Source organism: Macaca thibetana, chromosome 12 (assembly GCF_024542745.1).
Source record: "Macaca thibetana thibetana isolate TM-01 chromosome 12, ASM2454274v1, whole genome shotgun sequence".
NCBI classification, from domain to species: domain Eukaryota; kingdom Metazoa; phylum Chordata; class Mammalia; order Primates; family Cercopithecidae; genus Macaca; species Macaca thibetana.
The window spans coordinates 74,022,876-74,045,721 of NC_065589.1; the positions used below are offsets into that span (position 1 = coordinate 74,022,876).

Below are 22,846 nucleotides of genomic sequence, written 5' to 3' on the forward strand. Positions count from 1 at the left end.
TTATGAGTGTCTTACCATAATAAAAATAACCTGGATATTTTTCTTACTATATTGAATGTTTTCTGAGTGCTTGGGAGATGTAGTCTTTTTTTCTTCTAAAGCTCTGATATCCTTCATCTTTTATTTTTAATTTTAACACTTTCATTGAGTTACAATTTATATACTATGAACTTCCTCATTCTAAATGTATAATTCCATGATTTTTAATATATTTATAGAGTTGCCAGTAATTGACACAAACCAGTTTCAGAACATCTCCAGTACCCCAGAAAGTTTCTTCATGCACTTTGGCAGTCAGTGCCTGGGTCTGCTCCCAGCCCCATGCAAAAACTGAACTGCTTTCTGTGTCTGGGAATCTGCCTTTTCTGGTTATTTTATGTAAATAAAAACATAGTATATGTAGTCTTTTTCACCTGGCTTCTTTCACTTAGCATAATGTTTTTGAATAGTTTTTCATGAATAAATGCTTCTTAGTTTACTGTAATCTGTTAGTCAATTTCCAGGTCACTTAAACGGTTATTTTTGATAATTTGGTCCAGTTTTATAGTTTCTTTTTGGGGGATAAAATTTGGTGACTTCCTTCTACCACACAGATCCAAACCATATCAGACCTCCGGCATAGTGGTGGGAGGTGATTGGATCATGAGGGTGGATTTCTTATGAATGGTTTAGTACCATCCTCTTGGTACTGTCCTTGCAACAGTGAGTGAGCTCTGATGAGATCTGGTCATTTAAAAGTGTGTGGCACCTCCCCCTCCCCCTGATCTTTCTTGCTCCTGCTTTGGCACATGAAGTACCTTCTCCCCATTTGCCTTCTGCCATGATTGGAAGCTTCCTGAAACCTCCCTAGAAGCAGAGCTGCTCTTCTTCCTGTACAGCTTGCAGAACCATGAGCCAATTAAACCTCTTTTCCTTATAAATTACCCAGTCTCAGGTATTTCTTTATAGCAATGTGAGAACAGACTGATACAAGGTCCCAGCCCTTCCTTCCTTCATTTTATTTTATTTTTTTAATTTTGGGAAGGAGATGAAAGAGTCCAGGTGTAACCTGGCATTGACTCCACTTTGGATACTGTACTTTATAGCAACTGTCAGAAAACTTACTTTCTTAAATCATCTATTGCAATGTTTGACATAGGCCATCCAGAAATCTAGAAGATTGAAAGTTTCTGTTCGAGAATCTTTTCATTTTCAATATTGTAGGTCCTCAACCTGGAATCTGCAAGAAGAGACTCCTCCTTTGAATTCATAGTAACTTTTGTCATTTCTGATTTTCTCAGTGAATGGATGTTGAAAGTGTAAATGTGAATGTCAGCATAAATGTGAATGTCATAAAGAGAAACTTATACTTAAAGGTGGGGAACTTATAGTCTCAACCATGGCATTACTCATGATCATTTCTATCCTTAGCTCTGCCCCGAAAATGCAAAGTATCTACCCAGCAAGCGTATGTGCAATAGAGGACAATGATCTTTTATCCTTATACCCCATTATCCTTCACCCATCGTAGAAAGAATTAAGTTTTCACGGGAGGAGCAATAGAGCTTTCAGTCTGAGCAAGACTATAACCACCATCTAGAAACACCTCCAGCCTGGGAACATGTGGCGTCTTTCTATTCCCCACCCTGCAGAAACCTAAGCCTGGGTCACAGACTGTATATCCCAGAGAAGGCAGTGCTCAGCTCAGTACATGGCACAAAATAGAAACTCAATAAACTCTGGTTGAGTTGAAATGAAAGTCACGTAATATGTTGGTGGTGGTGATGGTGGAGTTGTGTGAATAATAATGGGTCGGTGGGTCTGTTTTCCCCTTCTTAATGCTGAGAAAGCTGGAGGCCCTATTCTGTGTACTGAGCAGAAAGAAGAGCTGGTTGTCTCTAGCTATCCTTGGGGATATGAGAGAAATTATTCAGCCAGTCTTTCAGAAATGAAAATTTTGACAAATGACAAAGAAACTTCTTCCTCACATCCTGACTGGGGAGGAGCACTCAAAGAATAAAAAACAATAGACAGCCTGAGGCTGCCCTAATAACCACACATTGGTAGGGCAATCACCCCTCTTAGCTGAAGACCCAAAGAGAGCAAGAATCTTCACTAAACAGTCTGATAAAGACCAGTGTAAAAACTTAGTGAGGAATTCATCAACATGATATCAAGTCAGCCCCCTTCCATGAATCTTCTTAAGTACTGTCTTCACTAATGTGGTACTGTGGAAACCCTAAAAATGAGTACCAGCACTCAATCAGCTAAAGTTCTGAGAGGCTCGATTCATAAAATTTTGCTTTAAGGTAAATAGTATCAGATATATAAAATCAGAAGTTCTTGGGAAAATACTTGGAAATGAAAGGAGATTTATCGTAGTAAACTGTATGTCTAACTGTATTAATAGCAGTCTCTAGGCTGCAAGGTGACTTTTGGGCATATTGTGAAGTGTTAAATATTCATAATAACTTGTCCTGGTTTCACAGGTCTTAATTTAGTTCTTGGATAAAGAATGGCTAATATCTGGTCCTCTGAGCATGTTGTTTACATATTTATTTCTTGTTGGTGTTTGTATTGTTGATGAAAATGAAAAGAAACTAGTATAGTAACGATCTTTTGGTGTATAACAGATTTTATTTTCACAAACATACCATAGTCTAAGATGAAAATAATAACTTTGACCTCATTATTTTGGCCAGCTTTATTTTCCTTTCTTCAGAAAGCGTATTCTCTAGGTTCTTTCCCTAGTTTCTTTCTTCCTCAGCTTTACCAAGAAGGATTCAAATACCGAATCCATGTCACCTTTCAGAGTTTCTGAACAACTCAGACTCCCTGCAGCTTGTCTACTCTGGCAAATCCTAGTTGAATACCTTGTGCCTCATTCCTGTCCTCGAGGAACACAGCAGGTGATTTTGATAGTGCTCTAGTTTCTTCCACTTCTGCAAGATAGTAACATAGTGTTCTATTAGGCCTCAAAAACATTATGTTAGAGAAGCTGGGGGTGTAGAAAAGAAGGAATATTTTTGTAAGCAGTAAAAACCTATTCTGAGGACCACCTGAATGTTCCTGCCCACTCATAATTGAAGTCAACTTTACAAGGTGAATACAAAGAAGAGGATGTATTTCTTGCAAAAGATACGATTAAAGATCAATATATATATTTGTTCCAGAAACCTTTATTTGAAGCCGATGAATGACTTGTTGTGGGCGAGCTCTTCGGGTGCTGTTAATACTTTCGGGTCACAGTGGAGACGCTGGTTGTTGTTCAGAAAAGAACTACGAATCCCAGAATGCCCTTTTCCCCCATTTTCCCCGCGAGAATCCAAGGGTGAGTTCAACGAATCCTGTCATGAAGAACCTGTGCTACCGGCCAATCAGAAGGCGAACGTGCGCCTGGAGGCGGGTGGCGGGAAGTGCACTAGGTTTGAAATTGGAAAGTTGGCGGGAGCTGAGTCTGGAGCTCGGCTGTTGGCTAGAGTGGGCGCGGATCTGGTGTGGGGAAGGCGAAGGGACTCAGGCCTGCCTGCGAAGGTGAGGGAGGTGGGCGCCGAGCTGGGCTCCTCGGCCCGCCTGTTGCGATAGGGGAAAGTGAGTTTGGAGGCGGAATGTGTGTATTTGCGGCGGCGTTTGTGAAATGCGCATCTTGTTGCTGTTTGGGCCTCACAGCCTAGTAGAGTGGGCAGCTGCGAACCCAAAGCGCTCTGGGTTTCACTGCAGGGATATCTTTTGTCCTCCTGGGAAGGTTTTAGCGTCGCAGAGTACTGGCGGGTCCAGGATTCTCCCAGGACCTCCTTTTACAGAGGATACTGAGGCCCGAGGTGACTTGCACACATCCTGGGCAGAACCCGCTCAACTCCCACCTTAGTCCCTATTTTACTGTTAACTTTTACTGTTCTGAGGTGGAGGAGAGAAACAGGGTAGAGGTGTGGGGTCTTATTCTATGGGAGGGTGCCGGCCACCTGGCGATACTGATGATCTCTGATCAGAAAGGGTTAGAGTTGGAAAAGGTGATTTAGAAGTCAACGGTTTTACTTGTGAGAAAATGGACCCAGGGTCATAGCGCGTGTAAGTGTCCTGTGCAGTTACACTTACCTACTAACAAGCTGCTAGAAGGTAAAGGTATCCTGAATTCTTGCTGCACCGTAACAACAGTTAAGCCCAGGTTGCTTGATCTACCCTTGAATACCTAGAATTAAGGATAAGTTGCTATTTTCTAGCAAAGGACAAATTGCCAAAATACTGTATACCTGATTGGAATATGTGGCTGATTTGATTTCAGTAACTTAAAAAATGCAATGTGTATTCTGTTTTTAGCATTGTCCTACATAATGGTAGAGGATGAACTGGCACTGTTCGATAAAAGCATAAATGAATTTTGGAATAAATTCAAAAGTACGGACACCTCCTGTCAGATGGCGGGACTCAGAGATACCTACAAGGACTCCATCAAAGCATTTGCAGGTACCTAATGTTAACTTGTATCATGCTGTTTTTGCTGTTCTAGTTTATTTTTTAGCATCATTTCAGCTGAATTGAAAATTCAATTTCTCTTTCAGAAAAGCTGTCTGTGAAATTAAAGGAAGAAGAACGAATGGTTGAGATGTTTCTGGAATATCAAAATCGTATGTGAAAAAGTATAAATCATGGGTTTTTTTAGATAATACGTCTTTATCATGAAATCTTATACAAGTAAGACAACATATTTTGTGTGCACAAGTGCGTATATGTTGTGTGTGTGTATATATACATGTTTATATATGTGTATATATATGTGTATATGTATACACACACACACACATATACATGTGGTGGCTCATGCCTGTAATCCCAACACTTTGGGAGGCCAAGATGGGTGGATCCCTTGAGCTCAGGAGTTCAAGACCAGCCCAAGCAACATGGTGAAACCCCATCTCTACAAAAAATTTAAAAAAAATATATATATATATATATAGAGAGAGAGAGAGAGAGACATATACACACACAAAATACATACACATTAACACATATACATGTGCTTATATATAGGAATAAACATTGACATACCATACAACTTAAGAAAGAACATCCTACGTTACACCTTCTTCTCCCACCTTCCACAACTAACCTATCAATATATTGTTTAGTATTATGGAGGTTTTTTGTTTTCTGAGACAGCGTCTCACTTTGTCAGCCAGGCTGGAGTGCAGTGGCATGATCTGGGCTCACTTCAGCCTTGACCTCTTGGGCTCAAGTGACACTCCCACTTGAGTGGTTGCTAAGTTGCTGGGACCACCGGTGCATGCCACCACGCCTGGCTAATTTTGTATTTTTTGTAGAGATGGGATTTCACCATGTTGTGTGGGCTGGTCTTAAACTCCTGGGCTCAAGCGGTCTGCCCACCTTGGCCTCCCAAAGTGCTGGGATTTCAGGTGTGAGCCACTGTGCCTGGCCTCTAGTATTGTGTTTTTGAATGTTATATAAATAGCATTCTCTCGTATGTCTTCTGTCCATTTTTTCACTCAGCACTATACTTGTGGGATTTGTCAGTGCCGAGGTATAAATGCCAGTAATTTTTAAAAGATGAGTTTTCACGTTGGAAACCCCAGCCTGGGGATTGAAAAGCTGGAGTTCTCTCAGCTCTGTTAGTACTCTGTCAGTGTTTCTCTCCATAGTTTTACTCCTATTCTTGCCATCTTATTTCTACCACTCTCCGGGTTGTCCAGAGTGAATCAGCAGCTTTTACTGAGACCTGGCAGTTTTTACTGAGTTCTTACACACAGGACACAAACTTGTGTCCACAGTTCAAATTCCACTAGAGATACTCGGTTTAAAGGCATCATGTTTTAAACAATATTAGACTAGAATGTCCTTACATGGGGCATATGTTCTTTCATTTGCAAAATGGGTAGCCTTGACTTACCCACTTCACTTGCTGTGTGACCCATGAAGGTATTTGACTTTGTTACCCGAGTAGATTATTTGCTAGACTTTTACTTTACTCATGTTTACTAGTTTTTTTTTTTTTTTTTGAAATGGAGTCTCACTCTGTTGCCCAGGCTGGAGTGCAGTGGCACGATCTCAGCTCACTGCAACCTCTGCCTCCTGGGTTCAATTGATTCTCCTGCCTCAGCCTCCCAAGTAGCTGGGACTACAGGCGTGTACCACCATGTGCGACTTTTTTGTATTTTTAGTAGAGATGGGGTTTCACTGTGTTAGCCAGGATGGTCTCAATCTCCTGACCTCAGGTGATCCGCCCACCTTGGCCTCCCAAAGTGCTGGGATTACAGGCATGAGCCACCGCACCTGGCCTACCCATGTTTACTTTCTAATCTGCCCTGAAGCTTCCATGCCCTTCACTGCTTCTCTCATTCCCTCTGTAACCATAAGCAAAAAGGAAAACCACTTTTGTTTGCATGTGTGTGAAAGAGTGATATTGAGTTTCAGTTCTTACCTCTTTGTAGGATCCCTAGGCATTAGAAAATTAAGTTTGGAACTGTCAGTTTTACTACTGTGAGTCTCAAAGTGTACTCTTAAAGATTATCTATAGTGTGAAGTTATGCTCTATATAGTCTAAAATCTAAAAGCGTTATCAATATTTTTCTTTTAAAAATCAGTTTATACTTGGCCTGTAATCCCAGGACTTTGGGAGGCTGAGGCGGGTGGATCATGAGGTCAGGAGATCGAGACCATCCTGGCTAACATGGTGAAACCACATCTCTACTAAAAATACAAAAAATTAGCCTGGCGTGGTGGCCGGTGCCTGTAGTCCCAGCTACTCAGGAGTCTGAGGCGGGAGAATGATGTGAACTCAGGAGGCGGAGCTTGCAGTGAGCCCAGATTGTGCCACTGCACTTCAACCTGGGCGACAGAGCGAGACTCCATCTCAAAAAAAAAAAAAAAAAAAATCAGTTTATACTTGAACAGAAATACAATTTACCCAAGTTTAATTAATTCAATGAACATACGACGGCTATTGCCCAGCAGTTAGGAGAAAACAGTGCATAAAGTATAATCTACTCACAATATTGTGGAGTATATAGATGGGGAAACCACAGTTAAAATATATTGTGCCAGGCTCAATGGCTTGAGCCAAAATAATCTCAGCATTTTGGGAGGCCGAGGCAGGAGGATTGCCTGAGCCCAGGAGTTCAAGACCAGCCTGGGCAATATAGTGAGACCTTGTCTTTACAAACATTAAGGAAAAGTTAGCCAGGTGTGGTGGCGGACACCTGTAGTCCCAGCTACTCAGGAGGCTGAGGCAGGAGGATCTCTTGAGCCCAGGAGGTCAAGGTTGCAGTGAGCTGTGATGCCACTACATTCCAGCCTGGGCGACAGAGTGAGACCCTATCTCAAAAAAAAAAAAAAAAAAAAAAAATTGTAATTGTTGTTATAATAATGTAATAGATGCTGTGTGAGGATGAGGATGGAATCTGGAGGGTTTGATTCTTCCAGTGAGGATTACAGGATATTTAATAGCTAACCATTATCTTGTATACCACGTGCCAGGCCCTGTTCTAAGCTCTTTGCATATATTGACTCATGGATCCTCACAACAACCCTAAGAGGTATAGATATTGCTTTTAGTCTTACATGTTAGACTTTTATGACAAAATAAGCACAGAGAGGTTAAGCAGCTTGCTCAAGGTTAGATAGCTGATAATGAAGAGAAATATGATTTGAACCTACAGTCTGATTATACCACGCTACTTTGGAGGAGATCACATACAGAAGAGTTAGGGATGTTTAACGGAGTCAACACTACATTCTAGGAAGAGGAAACAGCACATGAAATGTGGCAGGAACACGAGAGCTTGTTAGGTTCTGGGATGGCTAGATACACTGTGGATGGGGAGTGGCGGAGAAGTGGCTGGTAGAACTGGTTGGCCAGATGGTGGACATTCCATGTTGGGCAAAGGGGGTTAGACTGTTTTTCAGGAGATAAAGAGTTGCTGCAGGATTTCAACCTGGAAAATGATATTGGATTTTTATTTCAGAAGAAGCAATCTAGTAATCATGCACAATAAACAGGAGGGGAGTGAGACTGTTGTCCATAAAGAGACCAGTTAAAGGAAAAACTTAGTGTAATAGTACAGGCACATAATGAGTATGGCTTGGACCAGTGACAGGTCTGAGGACTTAGACTCAAGACTGTTGGCCTGAAGGTGAGAGTATGTTGTGGTCTAGGATGATTCTTTCTGACATGGAGTATGAATCAGTGGTGATGCATTTACTAAGTGAGGGGTTGAAAGAGAGGAGGAGCATGTTTTTATAGGTGGGAAGGAAACATACAGGGTTCAATTTTAAATGTGTTGGGTGAATATGTTGAGTTTATTGTGCAGCAAGTCTTCAGGTGGCGATATCTGGTAGGCAATGGATATATTCATCTGGAAGCCAGCCAGGAAAGCGGTCTTTGCTGAAGATGGGATTTGTGAGTCTTTAATGAATTTGGGGAGTTGAAGCTATGGAAGAATATGTAGAGTAGAAGAAGGTAGCCTTGGTTAGTAATAATATTTATTTACTCATTACTGTATGCCAGATACTGTGCTAAATGTCTTACATTGACCATCTCCTTCAGTCCTCATGACAGTTGTCCAGGGTTGGTATTATTTATTATTATTATTCCTACTGTACTGATATTACGGTCCCAGAGAGATTATGATTTGATCATCAGGTTAACTCCAGAAGCCTCACTCATCTTGAAAGCCTTACGTTTTCTCTACAGTTTGAGAGAGGGGTAAATGGAAGGGACCAGTAAAGACAGACTTAGTAATTGGAGAACAGAGGAAGTAAGAGAGAAGGTCACTGAAACTAAAAGAGGAGAGAAGCAAGAAAGGGTGTTGTCAACACTGGAAGTCACACGTAGATCCAGTAAGGTAAAGACTGAAATAGATATTATTTTGGGAATAAGAAAGGTGGAGGGAATCTGTTCACTGGCTAAATACTTGTTGAGCTACTGCTCTATACCAGGTAATCTTCTAGGAAGATACTGCAGAGAACAAAATAGCCTAAAGTTCTGGAGCCATAAATTCTAATTATCACAAGAAGGAAGATCATCTGTTGAAGGTGAGAGTCATTTACTATGGGGTGGCTTTTAAGTTAGTATAAACCCTGAAGTCTGTCTAAGACAGAGATTATCCCTGTTTTACAGATGAGGAAATTGAAGCTCACTGAGGTTAAGAAACTTGCCTAAGGTCTGGGGGTAGATAGAGGATCTAAGATTGCAACCATAGTGTCTGTGCTCTTTCCATTGTACCATACTGACCTGCATTGGAGTGAAAACGCAAGGAAGGGTTCCTCTGGCGAGTAGGAGTGAAAGTTTGAAATGTTGGTCCTGGGAATAAGACAACCAAGTGTGTACACATGCAATAATAGTCACACAGCAGGCCGGGCGCGGTAGCTCACGCCTGTAATTCCAGCACTATGGGAGGCCAAAGCGGGTGAATCACGAGGTCAAAAGATCAGGACCATCCTGGCCAACATGGTGAAACCCCGTCTCTACTAAAAATACAAAGATTAGGGATAGTGGTGCGCGCCTGTAGTTCCAGCTACTCGGGAGGCTTAGGCAGGAGAATAGCTTGAACCTGGGAGGCAGAGGTTACAGTGAGCCAAGATCATGGCACTACACTGCAGCCTGGAGACAAAGTGAGACTCTGTCTCAAAAAAAATTGTTACACAGCATCAAGGGCGCCAAATTCACACAGTTCTTCAAATGTTATAATGAAAACACTCTCATATGTAGTATTTATGTGTCCCTACTTTAAAAGTTTTTGTGTTATTATTACTGGATACTCTAACCCCAGGGAATGGGGTAGCCACTGTTATCCCTATTTTACAATTGAGGAAAAGAGTTTCAGAAGTTGTGATTTTGACGGAGGTCCTTGAGTAACAACTGACGAGCTGGATCAGAATTGAGAACTTTGACTTTCAATCTGGATTTCTTGTATAGTACAATTCTACTTAATTCTTATCTTTAAAGAGTAGCATTTTTCTTTCTAGTAAGATGTTTATTTTTAAATTATACTTGACATAATATATGATCATGTTCATATTCTTAGAACATACAGAAAAGTAAACAAAATTTTAACCTGTAATGTTGAGAACCACATTTAACAAAATGACTTTCTAGCTTTTATTTTTCATGAGCTATGTAGATTTTTAACATAATTATATTCATGGTATCTATATAACTATCTTTTTTTTCCAACTTTGAGAGTATTTTCCTACATTCCTATTTTTTTGAAAATACATTCCATTTTATTGATATACCATGTTTTAAAAATCATTTACTTGTTAGCCATTGAAGATGTTTTCAGTTTTTCATTATAAATTCTGAAAAAGAATTTTTTAATATAAATATTTGCATATAGCCTATTTTCCTAGGGTAACTTTGTAAAAATGAAATTGCTGGGTCAAAGGAGGTGAATACTCTTAAGGCTCTTTTATTTTACAATGTCAAAAATATTTTCTAGAAGGACCTTAGCATTTTGCATTCCTCTCAACATTTGTTGTTATTTTTGTAAACATTGTTGTAATAAATGAAAATTGAAATCTTACTGCTTTACTTGCATTTCTGTGATTAATCTGAGGTTAAATTATCTTCCATATTTAGTAACCATCTGCATTCTGTGTTTCATCTGTTTATGCCTTTGTCTGTTTTTTTCCTTAGGAATTTGTATTTGTCTCTTCCTCTTGAGATTAAAATGGTAGCCCATTGTTGGGAGAGGATAGTTTAATGAGCAAAGCATTGTCTTTGAAGTCAAGACCTGAGTTTGAATGCAGTCTATTTATTTTTGAGACGGAGTCTCACCCTGTCACCAGACTGGAGCAGTGGCGCGATCTCAGCTCACTGCAACCTCTGACTCCCTGGTTCAAGCTATTCTCCTGCCTCAGCCTCCTGAGTGGCTGGGATTACTGGCACACATCACCACACCCAGCTAATTTTTGTATATTTAGCAGAGACAGGGTTTCACCACGTTGGCCAGGATGGTCTCGATCTCCTGACCTCGTGATCTGCCCGCCTCGGCCTCCCAAAGTGCTGGGATTACAGGCGTGAGCCACCGTGCCTGGCCCTTATTATTTCATCCTAACAAATACAGCTTTGGGCAAGTTACTGAACTGCTGAGTCTTTTTCCTCTTCTTTTAAAAAAGTAGTAAAAGACTAAAGAATTTACTTTGGATTTCAGCACTGTTTAGAGAATAATCTACCTCTTGAACATTGATTTGATATTTCATTTATCATATTAACTTCCTAAAAATGCCAACATTTGTTTGGCATGTCTTTTATAATATTTAGAAGCATAAAATATCTCTTCATATATCCAGATCAAATATGTGTCTCAGACAAGCTTTGCAGTTTTTTTCAAACAGAGGCTACATATTTCTTGATCTAGGTTGATTCTGAATTTTCTGTTTGTTACCTCTATAAACGAGAATTCCCTGTTGCCTGAGGAATGCTTGTCTTGAGAGATGTTGTTCAAGCACTGAGAATTCCATGCTCACTTCGATTTGGGAAACAGATCATAGTGTATTTCTCTTTTGAAGATTTATGGTATTTAAGGTCTTCATAAATTTGGTGGTGGACTAACTTGTTTAACTTTGAGAACAAAATTACTCATCCGTGGAGCACATATTTACTTGTAATTAAAATACTGGAATTAAATGACAGTGTAGATAGTTTAGTTTATTTGATACAGTTCTAGACTACTGGTATTACTAACTGACATTTGATTTTAAAGTGTTTAGATTTCTTTTTTTTTTTTTTTTTTGATCTGATTTCTTTTTTTTTTTTTAATTTATTTATTATTATTATACTTTAAGTTGTAGGGTACATGTGCATAACGTGCAGGTTTGTTACATATGTATACTTGTGCCATGTTGGTGTGCTGCACCCATCAACTCGTCATTTACATCAGGTATAACTCCCAATGCAATCCCTCCCCCCTCCCCCCATAGATTTCATTTAAGTATTAGTAAAACTAAATCTTTAACTCAAAAATTCAAAAGCACATTATAAAGCACCCTTGAGCTCTACTGGCTCTGGTTATTTGACCTTGGTAACCTCTGCCCTAGAGCTCTTAGGCTTTTTGTGCCTTCCTGCCTTATTTAGTCCCCTGATGGACACTTTGGGGACACTGTCTCTGGGCAGTGGGCCCCAAGTAGCAGCAGTTGTATCTTTCTTCCGACAAACAGAGGAAGAAGTGGCCGTGCCAGGGTTATTCTCCCAGCAGAGAGGTCTGGCCAGGTTTATGCACAGGCATTATTGTTTTTATTTTGAGCATGTGCAGGAGAAAGGGGTGGGTAGTTGCAGAAGCTGAGTGTTTAAGAGGGCTAGGGCAAGAAGAACTTGTACAGATAGTGACAGGGACATGAGGAAGGCAGGGAGGGTAGAGGGATTAAAGCCAAGAAGGAGTAATGAGGTGCTGGCCAATATGTGAGACAGATGTAAAAGGCCAGTATTTTGGTACATGGATACCTTGTTGAATTGCACTTGCCTTTATTGCACTTTACAGATACTGCAATTTTTACAAATTAAAGGTTAGTGGCAACCATGTGTCAAGCAAGTCTATGGGCACCGTTTTTCCATCGGCATGTGCTGACTTCATGTCTATCACATACTGGTAATTCTCACAAGATTTCAAACTTATCATTATTATATTTCTTGTGGTGCTCTATAATCAGTGATCTTTTACATTACTGTTGTAATTGTTTTAAGTGCCATGAGTGACACCCATATAAGATGACGAACTTAATGGATAAATGTTGAGTGACTTCTGACTGCTTCACCGACCAGCTATTCCTGTCATTCTTCCTCTCCTTGGGCCTCCCTAGTCCCTGAGACACAGCAGTATTGAAATTAGGCCAATTGATAACCCTATAGTGACCTCTAAGTGTTCAACTGAGAGAAGGAGTCATAGGTCTCTCACTTTAAAGCAAAAGCTAGAAATGATTAAGCTTAGTGGGAAAGTGTGTTAGAAGCTGAGAAAGGCTGAAAGCTTGGCCTCTTGGCGCCAGTTAGCAAAAGTGCTAATTCAGTGAACACATGAATGATAAGAGAGAAACAGCCTTATTGTTAATGTAGAGAAAGTTTTAGTGGCCTGAATAGAAGAGCAAACAAACCACAACATTCACTTAAGCAAAAGCCTAATCCAGGATGAGACTCTAGCCCTCTTCAATTCTATGAAGACTTGAGAAAGATGAGGAAGTTTCAGAAAAAAAGTTTGAAGCTAGCAGAAGTTGGTTCATGAGATTTAAGGAAAGCAGCTGCCTCCATAACATAAAAGTGTAAGATGAAAGCAGCAGTGCTAATGTAGAAGCTACAGCAAATTATCTAGCTAAGATCATTGAATGAACAGATCATTAAAGAACAGATTCTTGATGTAGATGAAACAGTTTTCTATTGGAAGAAGATGCCATCTAAGACTTTCATAGCTAGAGAGAAGTCAACACCTGGCTTTGAAGCTTCAAAGGACAGGCTGACTGTTTTTAGGGACTAATGCAACTGGTGACTGTAAGTTAAAGCCAGTGCTCACTTGCCATTCCCCAAATCCTAGGGCCCTTAAGAATTGTACTAAATCTACTCTGCCTATGTTCTATAAATGGAACAGCAAAGCCTGGATGACAGCACATGTGTATATAGCATAGTTTACTGAATATTTTAGGCCCACTGTTGAGAACTTCTGCTCAGGAAAAAAGATGCCTTTCAAAATATTCCTGCTTATTAACAATGCGTCTGATCACCCGAGAGTGCTGATGGAAATTAATGTTGTTTTCATGCCTGCTAAGACAACATCCGTTCTGCAGCCCATGGATCAAGGGGTAATTTTGACTTTCTTGTCTCATTATTTAAGAAATAAGGCTATAGCTACCACAAATAGTGATTTTCTCTGATGGATCTGGGCAAAATAAATTGAAAACCTTCCAGAGAAAGGATTCACCATTCTAGGTGCCATAAAACATTCATGATTCACAGGAAGAGGTCAAAATATCAACATGAACAAGAACTTGGAAGAAGTTGATTTTAACCCTCATGGATGACTTTGAGAGGTTCAAGACTTCAATGGAGAAAGTAACTACAGATGTGGTGGAAATCACAAGAGATCTAGATTTAGAAGTGGAGCCTGAAGATGTGACCGAATTGCTGCCATCTCATGATAAAACTTGAGTGGATAAGGAGTTGCTTCTTATGGATGAGCAAAGAAAGTGGTATTATGGAATGGAATCCACTCCTGGTGAAGATGCTGTGAACATTGTTTGACAACAAAGGATTTAGACTATTACGTAAACTTAGTTGATAAAGTAGCAGCAAGGTTTGAGAAGACTGACTCCCATTTTGAAAGAAGTTCTACCAGGGGTAAATGCTGTCAAACACCATTGTATGCTGCAGAGAAATCTTTCATGAAAGAGTTGATTGATGCAGCAAACTTTGTTGTTATCCTATTGTAATAAATTGCCATAGCCACCCCAGCCTTCAGCAACTACCACCCTGATCAGTCAGCAGCCATCAACATCAAGGCAAGACCCTCCCCCTGCAAAAGTTTAGGACCTACTGAAGGCTCAGATGATTATTAGCATTTTTTAGCAATAAAATATTTTTAATTAAGATATGTACATTGGTTTTTTAGCCATAATGCTATTGCACGCCTAATAGACTACAATATAGTGTAAAATAACTTTTCTATGTACTGGGAAACCAAAACATTTGTGTGACTTGCTTTATTGCAATATTCGCTTTATCACAGTGATCTGGAATAGAACTTGCAATATCGCCAAGGTATGCCAGTACTTAAAAATAGCACAGAATAGCAAAAACTAATAAAACCAATAAAAACAAAGCACAAAAACGAATATTACAGCTATTAATATTAGTATAAACATCTATTCTTACCTATGTATTAATCACTGGTGTTATGTACAAAAACTATTGATTTTTTTGGTGTGTAGTACCACAAATTCTGATAGGTTTTCAGTAGATTTTTCTGAGTATTCTAGATAGATGTCTATTGTCTACATATAATGAAAAATAGTTCTTTTTTTTCCTTATAGTTTTACCAGCTAAATATCTTGTCTTGGCCAGAAACTTCTAGGGAAATATTAAATAATAGTGCTAACTGGCATCTATTTTATTCCTTTTGGAAATGCCAAATATATATTATGAGATTTGAAAGGTTTTTTGATTTGTTTCTATCATGTTAAATGTCCTTCCATTTATAGTTTAAGAATCAGTATCAAGAGTAGATGCTGAATTCACATGAAATGTTCCTTCAATTTTTATTCATGTGATAGATTTTCCTAATATTACAGCTTCACTATATAAAATCCTTAGAACAAACTATATTTGCTCTTGGTGGACTATTTTTAATGTAAGTTAATATTTTGTTGAGCATCTTTGCACCTATGTTTTTAAGTGAGATTAGTTTATATAGTTGTGGGTAGAGGGCCAGTGCTATCTTTAATTTTTTGTTTTAGCTTTAGAATTATGCTTACATTGTAAGCTTTGCCTGCCCACCTGTCTTCCTTCACTTATTTCTGTCTTTTGGTATGTTCCAGAATAATTTATATAGCATTAGAGTGAGCCTTTTCCTCAACGCACTGTGTAAAGCCATCTTCTAGAGTTTGGTTGTTGGCCAGGCGTGGTGGCTAGCCCTGGTAATCCCAGCACTTTGAGAGGCTGAGGTAGGAGGATTGCTTGAGCCTAAGAGTTTGAGACTAGCCTGGGCAACATAGTGAGACAAAACAATTTAAAAATCAGCCAGGCGTGATGTGGCATGTGCCTGTAGTCCCAGGTACTCAGGAGGCTAAGGTGGGAGGCTGCAAGGAGTAGTGATTGTGCCACTGCATTCCAACCTGGGCAACAGCGAGACCGTGTTTCAAAAAAATATAAAAATAAAAATAGAGTTTGGTTATCTTTGTTGGTAGTTTTTTTATTTCTGTACTTATTGGGAGTGGGGAGCTGCAAAGGTCATGATCTTTTGATTTTCTGTTTCTTGGTTTAATTTGGTATTCTCATTTTAAGAAGCTTTTCTATCTCACTTTTTTTAAAGATGAGTAGGAAAAAATAGATTAGGATTTTTTTTCTTTTTTGTCTTTTATAAATTTTGAATCATTAGAAAATGCTTAGCAGTCGAAACGTTCTTTATTAATCTTTATGAAAGTTAGTAAACTTTGGCCTTTTCTTAGATACATGTCAGAGAGCAAAGCATATTCTAGCTAATACCTTGTGCTTCTTACAGAGATCAGCAGGCAAAATAAGCTCATTCAAGAAAAAAAGGATAACTTGTTAACATTGATTGCTGAAGTAAAAGGCAAAAAGCAGGAATTGGAAGTACTGACTGCAAATATCCAGGATCTTAAGGAAGAATATTCTAGGAAGAAGGAAAGTAAGTTTCCTGTTGTAAACATACTGATCTAAAATGGAAAGTGGTGACGGTTCACCATTATTAAGTACATCTTGCCTGTTCAAATTCATTGCTAAAAATGGATTACAGTACCTCAGGGCATAACCAGCCACTCATCTCTGCAAGATGTCATTAAAGTTAGCTAACTGTGTTTTATTTCCTTAACTTAAAGGGCCTTCTCTTGTGATTTTTAATATAATCAGTAATAATGAAATTGATATGAGGTTTTATTTATTTATTTTTATTTTTATTTTTCCTGAGACAGAGTTTCACTCTTGTTGCCCAGGCTGGAGTGCAATGGCACGATCTTGACTCAGTGCAACCTCCACCTCCCAGGTTCAAGCAATTCTCCTGCCAAAGCCTCCCGAGTATCTGGGATTACAGGCACCTGCCACCACACCTGGCTAATTTTTGTATTTTTAGTAGAGACAGGGTTTTCACCATGTTGGCCAGGTTGGTCTTGTACTCCTGACCTCAGGTGATCCACCTGCCTCAGCCTCCCAAAGTGCTGGGATTACAGGCGTGAGCCACCATACCCAGCTGATAAAAGGTTTTAATTAAGCAGAGTGAGAAGTGGTGTCCCTAAATAAAATTTGCTTTGGACAAGCCATAGTGTACTTAATGCAACAAATATTTATTGACCATACATTCTCTGCTAGGTAATATTAAGTGCTCTTTTTATGCTGCAAAATCTCTTTTGTATAAAGAACTTTCATATTCAGATGAATGCATCTTTTAGAAAGGAGCCTTGTTTGCTCACAAACTAGGTAATCTATTCTTCAAATCTTCTGAAAATAGCAAAGTTTGTTTTGTTAATGCTTTTTCATGTGGAGTTCTTAACCAAGTCTAAATTGTGAGATTATTTTTCTCATTACTTAGGGACTATTGTGCTACTTTAAAGTATACTTAGGGACTATTGTACTAACTTAAAAAAAAAAGAAAAAGAAAAAACTTTTTTTTTCATGAAATAAGGCTGACCTCTTATAAGAAATAGTTACACTTAAAGGAATAGAACATTTTCCCATGAAGCAATTGGTTATCTAGAAAAAGCACAATAGTATAAATGAAGTCTGTTTATTTCTATGCCAGCCATACGAATCCCTGGCCTATTTATTTATGCTACTACATAATAAAGCAAGACAAGGCTTATTCTTCTCACTATCTGTATACATTTTCTTGGGCAGTTTTTCCTTCCAACTTGAATGAACAAAAACTTCTTTTAGCTAACTGGTAGATATAGAAACAATAAATGAAAGCAGATTTATAGGCTTGGCATCATTTTATAGTCGACTTTAAGTTTAAAAAATTAACTCAGCATTAATTTACTATTTAAAACATTTAATATGTGTGTGTTTTTTAATCACAGCTATTTCTACTGCTAATAAAGCGAATGCAGAGAGGTTGAAAAGGCTGCAGAAATCTGCAGACTTGTATAAAGATCGACTTGGACTAGAAATTCGAAAAATTTATGGTAAGTTTGTTAATATAAATAAAACACAGGAGATTAGAAAAGTATGTCTTTTCTTAAATAGAGGAGAATTTAAAAAATATTTTCAACTAAAATGATGACATTAACTTTTTAGAAAATAGGGAAAAATTACAATTTTTAAATTATTCTAACATAGTTACTGATGCTCTAGTTATTTATCATTCAGTATTTTAATAAATGTATTTTTGGCAGGATTGTCAACATGCAAATAATTTTTGTGGTTCCTATCAACATTGTATTATGAGCATTTCCTCAGTTGCTATAGCCTTCATAATGGTAATTTTTAAATAGTGGTATAATAATTCATTCTATTCATATAGCATAGTTTATTCAACCATTTATCTATTGTTTAACACATATTTTGCTTCTACCAACATTTGGAATCTGCCAGTTTTTTCAGTTTTAGAAATACAGGTATCCCCCCTTATTCACGGTTTCTGTTACCTATGTTCAGCCATGGTCTGACAATATTAAATGGATGAGTATAGTACAATAAGATATTTTGAGAGGGAGAGAAGCCACATTCAGATAACTATAACTTTTATTATAGTATGTTGTTCTAATTGTTCTATTTTATTATTAGTTGTTATTAATCTCTTCCTGTGCCTAATTTACAACTTAAACTTTATCATAGGTACGTATGTATAGGAAAAAACATAGTATGGACAGTCCCTGACTTACGATAGTTCAACTTACAATTTTTTGACTTTATAATCAGTGTATCAGGGTGGTAAGTGCATTTTTGCCCTACAAGGTTTTTGACTTTTGATGTGTTTATTGGCACATAATGCCATTGTAAGTCAAGGAGCATCTGTTTACATAGGGTTTGGTACTATCTGTGGTTTCAGGCATCTGTTGAGGGTCTTGGAATGTATTTCTCCCTGGTGGGTAAAGGGGGACTATTGTAAACCGGTGAGCATTGACTTTCCTGTTTTCTTTGTATGGTTTTTCATAGTATTGTTTCCCAGAGAGGAATTGCTAGGCTAAAACACATGAATATTTTGATGCCTGTTGCATGTATATCACATGTACATCGCTAATGTACGCCAATGTCTGTTGTGTCTGGGCTTCCCAAGATCACTCTTAGCTTTGGTGATTCACTAGAAGGAATTAGCATATAGTCATATTCATGGCTAAGATTTACTGCAGCAAAAGGATACAGAACAGAATCAGCAAAGAAACAATAGCACATGGAGCAAAGTCTACAGGAAACCTGGCACAAGCTTTCAAGACTCCTAACCCAGTACAGTCAAACAGGATGTGCGAATTCCTTCAGCATCAAATTGCGACAACACATGTGAAGTGTTGTCTACCAGGAAGCTCATTAGAGGCTCTGGAAGCTTGTACCTGGTTCTCCTTGGACTGTACCCCATGTACCATTTCCCTTTGCTGATTTTGTTATATCCTTTTGCTGTAATAAACCATAGCCCTGAGTATGGCCATATGCTGCTGAGTGAATCCTGTGAGTTCTCCTAGTGAATCATAAAAAAGACTACAGCTGCCAAGTTCATTCCATTTTATGGCTGAACAATGTTCCATTGTATGTATATACTATATCCATTCATCTGTTGGTGGACACTGGGTTATTTCCACTTTTGGGCTACTATGAATAATGCTGCTATGAACATTGGCATACAGTTATCTACTTGAGTCTGTTTTCAATTCTTTTGGATATATACTTAGGAGTGGAATTGCTGGGTCATATTGTAATTCTATATTTAAACTTTTTGAGGATCTGCCAAAGTGTTTTTCACAGTGGCTGTACCATTTTACATTTCTACCAGCAATGTACTAGGGTTCCAGTTTCTCCACATCCTCACCAACACGGTTATTTTCCATTTATTTATTTGCCATCCTACTGGGTATGAAATGGTATCTCATTGTAGTTTCGGCTTGCATTTACATAATGACTAATGATGTTGAACATCTTTTCAGGTACTTAATGGGCATTTTTATATATTCTTTGGAGAAATGTTCTTTCAGGTGTTTTGCCCATTGTTGAATTGGGTGGTTTTTAGTTTTGTAGGAGTTTTAAATACATTCTATGTATTCAACCTTTATCAGATAAATGATTTGCAAATATTTTCTCCCATTCTTTAGGTTGTCTTTTCCTTCTCTTGATAGTGTTCTTTGAAGGACAAAAGTTTTTAATTTTAACAAAGTCCAATTTATCTAGCTTTTCTTTTGTTGACTGTATTTTTGATGTCATATTGAAACTATAATATATTTTAAAATGAATTTGTAACTTCTGCATTTGGAAATGTTGGTTACGTGACTGTACATGCTTAGCAGTGCAGATATTGATTCAAGATGGAGTAAGAAAGGGTATCGCTCTTGAAAGCTTTGACACACTAAATAGTTCAATCTCTTTTCAGGTGAGAAATTGCAGTTTATATTCACTAATATTGACCCTAAGAATCCTGAGAGCCCATTTATGTTTTCCCTGCATCTAAATGAAGCAAGGGACTATGAAGGTATGTACTAATATCTCCTAACTGGTATTTAAGATTGGCATTCCAAAATATTATTTCAATCAGAATATAAAGTAATATGGAGGAAAGCAATAGCTCCAGACTCTATTGCTTCCTTTTTCAGTCTTGCTTCTTGGGTTATAGTCTTCTAAAGGAAGTGAATATAGTCTTGATTTATAGATATTGTCTAGGATCCTTAATAAGTAGCATCTGTTCAGGATGGCACAGTGCCAGAGTGTCTGAAAAATCTAAAAATCACTGCATTCATGTGCAAATATGAATTTTCCTTTTAGATAACTTTTTTAAAAACTGAAGCTTTAAAGAATATGGCTGCTTAAATGTGAATATTAGAACTTATCCAAGTAGATCACTTTAAAGTCACATGTTAAATCACCAGAATTTAACAATTTATTTTCCCAAAAATACATTTTTGAAAAACTGTTTCATCCTGCAAATCTCACCCATTGATAATAAAGGTTAGTTACTGATTCTGCAGCTGGCCAAAAGGCCTTTGATTTAAAAGGAATATATATCTTTGATAATAATGTGAACAAGAAGGGAATAGAAATATGTTTATCTCTTGTTTATTCCTCTAATGCCCCTGTACAAGTAATCCTTAATTTATTGGAATTCATAAAAATGGTTCTCAGCTCATTACACCTGTGCTATCATCTTAAAGCCCTTGTAGCTGACAGACACTCAGGTGAACTGCTGAGCTAGCATAGCCCTGTGCCCTGGTGGCTCAGTTCCTGTTCCTAGGGAATTTATATTTTGAGAATCTGATTCATATACAGATGTTTGGGTTTTTTTCTCTCTAGATAAATATCTTCCAATCTAATTAGTGCTAGATTTTAAAAAGCAAGCCCCAAAAACCTCTTATCTAGCTTTTCAATTTTCTCTAAATTGGATATTCTCTTATGGTATAATCTGATAGTACATGATAGTATATTACAATAGAATATACAGGATACATTTTGGACCAGATGCCCTTTGCTGTTGTTTCTCTGCTGTGGTCATGGACCTTGTTTCCTAAGCAGTCTGTACCCAAGAGCTGGAAATCTGATAATGGGTGAATTTCTTTTCCTTTGACCACTTTCACTGGAGACTTGTCCCAGTGTACCAAGTGGTACAACTACATACAAGAATAATACTGTTATTTGTGACTTTGAGTCTCATTTGATTAATAGCCCCTGTAAATACCACTCTTGGAATAGCAACCACATTTTCTAATGCCTGCCATTTCACTTGGAAAATTCTAGATATTTCTTTCATAATTGTAAATTATTAAGGCTAGGCACTGAAAATTGTTCTTTTTTCAGGCTGGGCATGGTGGCTCACGCCTGTAATTCCAGCACTTTGGGAGGCAAAGGCGGGCGGATCACTTGAGGTCAGGAGTTCAAGACCAGCCTGGGCAGCATGGCGAAACCCTGTCTCTACTAAAAATATATAAGTTAGCTGCACATACATGTTACCTGTAATCCCAGCTACTCAGAAAGCTGAGGCAAGAAAATTGCTTGAACCCAGGAGACGGAGGTTGCAGTGAGCTGAGATCGCACCACTGCACTTCCAGGCTTGGTGACAAATCAAGACTCTGTCTCAAAAAAAAAAAGAACAATTTTTTTTTTTTTTTTTTCAAATCCAGTGGTCAGAAATGAAAAGTCAGTCAGACCAAAGTTTTGCAGATAAAAATGACTTAACAGTTTTAAAAAAAAGTTTAAATAGTTAAAATATATAGGTTTAAGATGATGGGCAGGGTCATTCTGCATCACTAAACTCTCAATCCTTGAGTGCCATCTGTTTAAATTTAAAGCAAGATTATAGTACTTCAGATTTGAATATTTAGAGATTAAATGAAGGAAAGATCCAAAAGATAGTTGGCATGTGAAAATCAAGTGTATCCTTTTTTGCTCAAAGAATTTCATTAAGATGGAATTGACATTCAAACCAGATGAGAGCATCTAAATTAGAAACACTTCTCTGCCATAAAAAATCTATTCTAATTGTCTTCGATTTTTTTTTTTTCCCCTAGTGTCAGATAGTGCCCCTCATCTTGAGGGCCTAGCAGAATTTCAAGAGAATGTAAGGAAGACCAACAATTTTTCAGCTTTTCTTGCCAATGTTCGGAAAGCTTTTACTGCCACGGTTTATAATTAAGGTACAAATAGTGTATATAAAAATGGTTTATTTTTCTTGTCTATTTTGTGTCTCTTTTTAAAAGAATTCTCATTATCTGCTGTCTGCCTGTAATTCTTTGGTATTTTTGTAACATTCTGTGTGGCATACTTCTTTCAATCACAGTAGTCCATCCTTATCTGCAGTTTTGCTTTTTACAGTTCTAGTTACCCACAGTCAACTGTGGTCCAAAAATATTAAATGGGTAGAATGCAGTACAAGACATTTTGAGAGAAAGAAACATTTCATATACATAACTTTTATTACTGTATGTTGTTACAATTGTTCTATTTTATTACTTATTGTTGTTAACCTCTTACTGTGCCTAATTTGTAAATAAAGCTTTATCATAGATATTT

At 38.0% G+C, this 22,846-nt stretch overlaps 1 protein-coding gene across 2 annotated transcripts in view; it reads left to right on the forward strand.

Moving 5' to 3' along the window:
* The first annotated feature begins 3,362 nt into the window (after positions 1-3,362).
* SPC25 (SPC25 component of NDC80 kinetochore complex) overlaps positions 3,363-22,846 on the forward strand; it is a 30,779-nt gene continuing 11,295 nt past the window's right edge. Inside the window, exons 1-7 of one of the 2 annotated variants that reach the window (XM_050750469.1) lie at positions 3,363-3,513; positions 4,297-4,443; positions 4,539-4,604; positions 16,191-16,337; positions 17,722-17,826; positions 20,220-20,318; positions 22,345-22,470. In XM_050750469.1, coding sequence (XP_050606426.1) covers positions 4,311-4,443; positions 4,539-4,604; positions 16,191-16,337; positions 17,722-17,826; positions 20,220-20,318; positions 22,345-22,469 — 675 coding nt within the window. In that variant the 5' untranslated portion in view covers positions 3,363-3,513; positions 4,297-4,310 and the 3' untranslated portion in view covers position 22,470. Of the gene's footprint in view, positions 3,514-4,296; positions 4,444-4,538; positions 4,605-16,190; positions 16,338-17,721; positions 17,827-20,219; positions 20,319-22,344; positions 22,513-22,846 lie in introns of those variants that run through there. The other variant, XM_050750468.1, reaches the window with a different exon arrangement.